The sequence below is a fragment of the Nilaparvata lugens genome, unplaced genomic scaffold, assembly GCF_014356525.2.
Source record: "Nilaparvata lugens isolate BPH unplaced genomic scaffold, ASM1435652v1 scaffold4744, whole genome shotgun sequence".
Classification (NCBI taxonomy): domain Eukaryota; kingdom Metazoa; phylum Arthropoda; class Insecta; order Hemiptera; family Delphacidae; genus Nilaparvata; species Nilaparvata lugens.
In genome coordinates, this window is record NW_024090789.1 from 3,882 (window position 1) to 13,102 (window position 9,221).

The window sequence follows — 9,221 nt, forward strand, 5'->3', positions numbered from 1 at the left end:
CCACACAATCGCCATATATATGATCAACCATAGAAAGTAAATAGAAGCTGACAGCTGCTAATGAATTTTACATGCACATGAAAAAAAACCTCTGAGTTCACATAAAGATCTTACGATATCTCAATGAAAAAATAGTACAGACCTTTGAATAAGTAGCTACGTTAGAATGGAATAAAAACACACTATGTTGTCTTAACTAAATATCTCAAGACACCCTTATTTTTTTCTCTCCCGATCATTGATTATTTTTAATAATTATTAATAAATAATTAATTAGCATTTGCACAAAATCAATTTCCAATTTATTGACCGAGCGAAGTGAGGTCTAAGATTCAAGTCGACGGTTTGGCATTTCTCTTAATGTTTTAATGTTTGAATGTTTAAAGTTTTTATGTTTATATTTACGGCGAAACGCGGTGATAGATTTTCATGAAATTTGACAGGTATGTCCTTTTTAAAATTGCGCGTCGACGTATATACAAGGTTTGGAAAATTTTGGATTCAAGGATAATATAAAAGGAAAAGGAGCCCCTTCATACGCCAATATTAGAGTAAAAATCAGACTATAGAATTATTCATCATAAATCAGCTGACAAGTGATTAACACGATGTGTGGAGAAGCCAGTCTATTGCTGTATTTCCATAAGGTCTATAGTTTCAATCAGGTACTTGTGGATGAGAAAACTGCGTGAGGTCTACTGTTCACAGAACTATAGTTTACCTCTTTTCTGTATAGGGCTACTTGTATATAAATATAAAGAAAATAAAAATCTCAGTACCCTTCTTTTGAAATATTTTATCACTACATGTTTCGGACATTTATGCCATTTTCAAGTGACTTGAATGTTTGTCAAGTGACTTGAAAATGGCATAAATGTCCGAAACATGTAGTAAAAAATTTCAAAAGAGGGTACTGAGATTTTTATTTTCTTATATTTATACTACTAGTTTACATCTGTACAGTAATATAAATTTATTCATTTTTATCAAAAGAAAGTCTGTGATAAGACTTCTGACTGCCTCCACTTACTCAATTTTTGATAATGTATTATTATTTCAATATTTGCATTTTTAAAAAATGTAAAGAATAAATCTCCTATAGTGAGGTCCACGTTATAATAAATGACAGTATTTGACCAACATTGGTGTTGATATCCTTGTCTATCATTCGACAAAGCAGACAGAGAGGTGACCTTCTCTACTTCCCCAACATCGCCAGATCGTTATTCAAAATGTAGAAATATAGTTAGTTGACAAGAGTCATGATTTCAATTATGAAATTTATTAACAAATCATTAGAAACTATTTTCTTGACAAAACAGAATATTAATTTGTAAAATAGAATTCTTGTTAGATATCTAATATGAAAGATTAACGGTTCATTCTTGTTGAAAATGAACAATTAATACTCTTAAAAGTATGAATTCAGGGCTAGGTACTTATTTTTTATTTATAAATAGAATTATGGAACCCTTTTTTTAAATTAATAAAATAATAGATTGAAATACAAATTATATAACACAAACTATTAATTATACAACTGCAATCCACACCATCTTCAGGTTTTTAAAAAACCTGAAGATGAACCTGAACCTGAAGAGCTTGCTGTTATAATTTGTATTTTTAATCAATTATTTTATTAATTTCAAAAAATGGTACTATAATTCTATTTTATAAATAAAAATAAGTACCTTAGCCCTGAATTCATACATTTTAAGAATATAATTGTTCATTTTTAACAAGAATGAACAGTTAATCTTTCATGGATATCTATACTAGTATCAGCTATCTCTTTTCTGATAGGGCTACTTTTATAGAAATAGAAAGAAAAATAAAAATCTTAGTACCCTTTTTGAAATATTTAATCAGGTACAACATATTTAAATGGCATGAATGTCCGAAACATGTTGTGTTTAAATATTTCAAAAAGGCTACTAAGATTTTATTTTTCTTTCTTAGTATCAGCTATCCTCTAAAGAGGGCAAGAACAAGGCAGAGAATCAGCAAAGCTGTTCTCTCATCTTTCCCATCTTTCTCTCTCACTGCCATTATAACGTGAACCTCACTATACAACAGTATTAAATATACATGATTTAAAAAATGTCCAATTCTGTTTTGTTCAACAAACGAGAACGAGAACCTCATTCAACAATAGAATTAAATATGCCTGATTTAAAACAGTTCAATTTTGTTTTGTTTAACAAACGATGACCTAATTATCTATTATATAATAAAGGAAAGAATTATTGGCTTCTATACGTACGGGATAGGAAATTCACGAATGACGCATCTACACGTCTGAACTACTCAACTGATTAACTCGAAGTTTTGCATATAGATTCTCAATTTACCGAGTATGGTTATAGGCCTATTACAAATTGTTCAAGATTTCTGTAGGTCAAGTTTTCAGTTTGTCACTATTTCAATTAAACCCTTGAGAAGCACGGGTTACCTTCTTGTACAACATGATTAAATATGCCGGATTAAAAACTGTCCAATTTTATTTTGTTCAACTAACGAGGACCTCATTATCTATTATATAATAAAGGAAAGAATTATTGGCTTATACACGTACGGAATAGGAAATTCACAAATGACGCATCAACATGTCTGAACTACTAAACTGATTAACTCAAAATTTGCATATAGATTCTTAATTTACCGAGGATGGTTATAGGCATATTTTAAATTCTTCAAGATTTCTGTAGGTCAAGTTCTCAGTTTGTCAAGATTTTAATTAGACCCTTGCGGAGCACGGGTTAACTGCTTGTACAACATGGCTAAATATGCCGGATTAAAAAATGTTCAATTTTGTTTTGTTTTTCAGATGAGGAGGAAATTTTGCATATAGATTCTTAATTTACCGAGGATGGTTGAAGGCCTATCTTAAATTCTTCAAGATTTCTGTAGGTCAAGTTTTCAGTTTGTCAAGATTTTAATTAGACCATTGCGGAGCACGGGCTACCTGCTTGTACAAAATGGTTAAATATGCCGGATTGAAAAATGATTAATTTTGTTTAGTTTTCCAGATAAGGACCTCACTAATATACAACATGATTGAAAATGCCGGATTCAAAATTGTTTAATTTTAATATTACAATGTTATGGGGATATTGTGGTACTTTTCCAACACAAATTGAAATAGTCAACCACTTTTATTATCATATAAATGAGTAGTTGATAATTTAAATTTGTGTTTTTCATTGTTCAATTTTGTTTTGTTTTTCAGATGATTATTTGTCTAGCAGTATTGCATGTGTGGTCGCAGTGATGTCAATGAGGGACCCCACCACCCCAGAGGCCACTATCACTACCAACCTAAGGTAATAAAAGTTGACTCAAGATACGGAGGCACTGCAAGATGTCGAGTGAGTAAATTGTACCTAAATTTTGTACCTTAATCAAGTCATGATTAATCTTATCTTTGTTTTCATCAAATAATGCTAAGAAAAGTCTGTGACAGACTATAAATGCCTCCACTTACTCACCTTTCTCTTTAGGGCTATAAATAAATATATATTACAGATAAATAAAAATCTCAGTACCCTTGTTTTGAATTATTTTATCACATGTTTCAACATTGATGAAGTGATATCACTTGAAAAGAGGATACTGAGGTTAAATGTGTGGAGAGGACTTACAGTCCTACTCCGCCTAATAAAGATTTTTTTCATTTCATTTCATTTTCATTACTGAGATTTTTATTTATTTTTATATTACAAGTAAGCCCTATACAGAAAAGAGACAAATATACAGATGTAAATAATTGGAAGTTGAATTTGTTCAAATGCTAATTAATGATAATTATTATTAAACGAGAATACCAATTAAAAGCTGTTAATCACCCGTAGACTTCTGCTACTGAAAATATTGACAACAGGGTAAACAGCTAGATGGAAATTCGATGAGCGCTACTATACAAGAATTATTTGTCAGCCAGGGATTTGTGCTCCCGGCTGACAAATACTTTTTGTATAGTAGCGCTCATCGAATTTCCATCTAGCTGTTTACCCTGTTGTCAATATTGCAGTAGCAGAAGTATTCGGGGTGATTGACAGCATTTAATTGGGATTTCGTTTAATAATAAATATAATTTTATTGCCTTTCAACTCTGCAATAGTTATGGACAACGTCAGGAATTATAGTTTAGCAAACATAGTCGGTCAATACTGAAAGTATAGAAACATAATAGAAGTACTATTCTAATAATCACAACACAATTAGTTTTACATTTCCAAGAGTCATTTTCAAACGTCTTGAAAATGTATTTTGTACTTGAAAGTGACTAATGAAGAGTTGAAAGATTTTGTGTTGTGTTAAAATAAAAGGGTACTATCATGTACCGTTGTATCATAAAGAGTATTCTATCATGTTCACGTTTCAATACCCTCGAAGATAATTATCATGAAATTTTACTATAATTAATAATATTCATTCCATAATTTATTTTTACCGTATTCAACATTGGTCAATAATTAGGTACTGGAATAATGATAATTGTGATGTAGTTACTGAATGTTTAATGTAGAATCATTATAAATATTAAATTAGACATTTTTGATATTGAAAAAAGTGTACAAGGGAAACTTTCAAGTTATTTGTTTGAAAAAAGTTTGAATTCATTGTAAAGTAGCCTATATTATGCTACTTGACCTGAGAGATATTATTATTAGATTTCAGTGGTCCTAGTCGACAGACCACTGTTCAGTGAGAAGTATTTAATTAATTCTCAAGATCTTTGACAACTGGGAATTAATATTTGTCTTATCTATTCTCACTTTTATTTTGCAGGTGAGAATTTAATGCCAACAATAATTGTTGTGACATAAGTAGTTGTAATATTCTAGTGACTGAATGAATGTGAGAAATGATAACTTGGAGTACCCTGTTTAATAAATATTATAAATTAATAATGAATACACTGAGATGTTGCCTAGAAATATAACGAATTTATTGCAAAATTATTACATCCATGTTTCAACACCAATGTCATCTTCAGTTTTCAAATTTTCACATTGAAGTAATTTTACAATAAATTTTGTGATAATATTCCTAGACAACATCCCAGTGTTTTCATTAAGGATAGATATCACAATATCTCACCAACAACAGTATCTAAAATTATAAATATTTGAAAAATATGCATGATATTTCAACAGGCACATAAAAGAAGATTTGATGAATGTAAATCCCGAAGTAGATACAAGTAAGATGACACCTGAGGAGTTGGAGTTCCATTACTTCAAGTAAGTACTCAAGTCTTTCTTGAGATTCAATTTTTAATTAATCGAGATGAGTGTAAATCGGCTTTGGAGAAAAATGAATAAATATATCACATAGGCTATATTCAAAAATACCTTCTTATTCTTCTCACCATAATTAACACCTTACACCTCCTTCAATCATCTTTCTACTTTTTCATAAAATTCATTTTCCTCATTATCATTCTTGATTCGCTTTTAATTACATATTGAATCACAAGGATTATTTCCATTTCGAGTTTTATTTAAGAATCATGCATCGTTGAATAGCTACTTAAGTATAAAATATTAGGTATGTACTATATGATTTATTTTTGTTGGCTACAGTCAAGTGATGATACAACTCATTCCTGCACACAGGCTTCGGCCCATGCATGGAATTATTATGTATTTTGTTTTGTTTATAAATTTGCTGTATCTGTGAAATGAATAAATAAATTAATTAACACTTGGAAATGGCATGAGTGCTCGAAAATAGTTGTGTTTTTATAATAATTAATATAAAGAGGGTACGTACCTACTAGCAATTTTCTGTAATAATAAAATATTCGAGTAGCCCTATTAAAGTAATTTATTACACAAAAGGACCAACATTTTTCCTTTCAGAATCATATTTGGAGAGACTTTGATGCTTATTACAGTGGGACAATACTTCTATTCATCTGCGATATTCTGCACATTGATTTCTATTTTATTTCCTTCCAATTATGAATTATTCACTTTCCAACAAGATGATTGATACTGGAATAGTAAATACCTAAACTAATAGAAATTGAATGGATTGAGAATTTTATATTATTCTCTTAGGTACCTGTTTAAAAAATTCTATTTCATTTCAAATATCCAATTTCCTCTGACAAATTATTCTGAATTTGTTCTTGGATAACACATTGGGACGACTTCAATGTCTTTAGCTTTGACATCAATGAAGAAGTAGATAGAATAAATATTAAACTTGTATTGCACATTTTTTTTACTCAAGTGGAAATGAACATTATGTTTACAAAAGTACCTAACTCATTAATAAACCATAGTAGAAGATGCAACAAAGTACATGCGCATCCTATTTTTTCTAATAAATATCGGAAACTGTCTATCCTATAGTGATGTCCACGTTATAATGGCAGTATTTGATTAGCATTGGTGTTGCTATCCTTGTATATCATTCGACAAAGCAGATAGCACTACCCTTTCCTAGATATGCGACGTTGGCAGATATGCGTTAACGATGTAGAAACATAATTAACAAAATATTCAATCACAATTATTATGAAAATTGAATATTCAATTATTGAAAAAATATTTTTAGACAAATAAAATATAATTGATTATTTTAAAGAAGAATTAACAGTTTATTACATTAGATAAAATACCGCATCTACATGTTGGCCCAATGTCGACCAGCGTTAGTGTGTGTATGTGTGGTTTGCCAACGCTGGCTATCGCTGGCCTTCATTTAGTACCGGTCAAATTGCAAGCTGGGCCAACATGTATATGCGGAATACTGGTATAAGCTATCCTCTATCGAATAGGCAACACGGTTCTCCTATCTTTCTCCACTGCCATTATAATGTGGACCTCACTAAAGATATCTCCTCAATATCACAGACCGGAGGTTGATTTATGAAACTGATCAGTACATTTTGAAGATAATCAATTTCTCTATTTGAGTTTAGACTACACGACTTCGACAATAACACTAAGCTGGATGGTCTGGAGATACTGCACGCTATACATCATTCAACCCACCACGACCACGACGACTCTGAAGAGAACCACGGAGACAACCGGCACAAGTCTTCCGACCTCAAGGACCGCGTCGCACCCGACAAATACCAGTCCACGGACGATGATATGCGCTACTTCACAGGTAGTAAAATCATCACATTTATATACAAATAATCAGAATGAAAAATACTTCAGACCTTCTGAATATGTAGATTGAATAGTAAAATAATCTCGACCATGAATCCTTTTGAATAAACGGCTTCATCTCCCTACCTTCCTTTCGCCCACATCACTTTTAATATTGTAAAGTGCAAATAGAAGGCATTTATCTATCTATCTACCTCTTGCATGAGAAGTAGGTTACAAATTTCATTTTTTCAAGGATGGGGTGGACCACTACCTCCGTAAACAAAGCCATAGTGCATTCGTGTGACGTCAGCACAGGAAGGGCTCCAACACCAATAAAAACACTAGCTGATATAGATCAGCGGAAATCAAAGAATTTTTATTGGTCTAGGAGCCCTACCTGTGCTGACGTCACACGAATGCACTACGGCTTTGTTTACGGAGGTAGTGGGTGGACCCCCTGATAGTCTCCAAGGAAGGAGACTCATACCACATGATAGAGCTTATAAACGACTATTCAGGATATAAATTTAAAAAAAACCATATGTTGTATTCTCCATTGGAAATGTTTCATTTTTACAAAACCCAGGTTTAAGCTCTACCTTCAATTCAAGATAATGATGCCTTGAGCATGGAAACATTTTTGTAAAAATAATACATTTGCAGTAAAAAATACAGGTGACATTCACGGCATCCAGTTTTCGTTGAATCCGAATTCAGATAGTTGATAGATTTATGCGTTAAAACCCTGTTGTTTTTGTCGCTAGTGTCTGTTTTTACTCGAAATTAGTTTGCCTCATCCATTAAACCGAAGTTTCTGGTTCGACTCCCGATTTTTTGTACATTAGTGTTCATTTCTAACTACCCACAGTGAGTTAATTTTATTATTCTACTCTATTGTATCATAGAACTAGAAAAAAAAGGAATACTGTGTTGTAAATCCATTATTTTCCACTGAAGATGACCAACAACTAGTCAAAACGTAGTCACTACTAAAAAGTAAGTGTTTTCATATCAAAAGTGTTTTTTTATCAATGTTAAAATTAGTATAATTCATAATGAAATTGAATAATTGAAGATGAAATTAAATAATTGAAAATATAAAATTTTGAATTTTTTTTTCAGATTTGATCGACCAGGTTTAGCAGAGGATGACTTAGACAATGATGGCTACCTGAGCTATGTAGAATACGTGTGGGCCGAAAGAAAGACCAAGATAAGAGGAACGCGGGTTTAAACAGACGATAAAAATGGAATAAAATATTTTTCACAATTGTTATCACGTATTCTATTATTCGTATAATTTCCTATAGTGGGTCTACCGTTATAATGGCAGTATTCGATTAACATTGGTGTTGCTATCCTTGTCTATCATTCGACATAGCAGATAACGCTATCGTTTTCCAGCTCTGCAACTATGCCAGATCGTTTTCAAACAATGTAGAATCCAACTAATTAACAAAAGTATTTAGTCTTGATTAAGGAAATTGACGTTACAATTCGATTAACATTGGTGTTGCTATCCTTGTCTATCATTCGACAAAGCAGATAACGTTATCCTTTTCCAGCTCTGCAACTATGCCAGATCGTTTTTAAACAATGTAGAAATCCAACTAATTAACAAAATTATTTATTCTTGATTAAGGCAATTGACGTTACAATTCCGATTAACATTGCTGTTGCTATCCTTGTCTATCATTCGACAAAGCAGATACGTATCCTTTTCCAGCTCTGCAACTATGCCAGTTTTTAAACAATCTGGAAATCCAACAATTAACAAAAGTATTTATTTGATTTAGGCAATTATGATTAAATCATTGAACAATATATATATTTTCTTGACAAAAAAAATATAATTGATGAACAAGAATGAACGTTAATATTATTAATCGATATAACTATCCTCAGCTATCAGATATCCTGATATAGCTATATCAGGTATCAGCTATGCTCTATAGAAGGCAGTGGCAAGGCAGAGAATCGGCAACGCTGTTCTCCGATCTTCCTCCACTGCCATTATAACGTGGACCTCAATATTAAACAGATCCTAGATAATATATAATGAGATTTATTACAGTAAAAATTGACATTCAACAATTATTGATG

The 9,221-nt window shown here is 31.6% G+C and overlaps 1 protein-coding gene across 1 annotated transcript; it reads left to right on the forward strand.

Moving 5' to 3' along the window:
* The first annotated feature begins 3,254 nt into the window (after positions 1 to 3,254).
* On the forward strand, positions 3,255 to 8,393 carry LOC111047367 (multiple coagulation factor deficiency protein 2 homolog). The gene is given in 5 exon segments (XM_039444468.1): positions 3,255 to 3,328; positions 3,330 to 3,368; positions 5,160 to 5,246; positions 6,938 to 7,131; positions 8,241 to 8,393. Coding segments are annotated over 5 exon segments (414 nt in total). The 3' UTR covers positions 8,261 to 8,393.
* Positions 8,394 to 9,221: the final 828 nt, after the last annotated feature.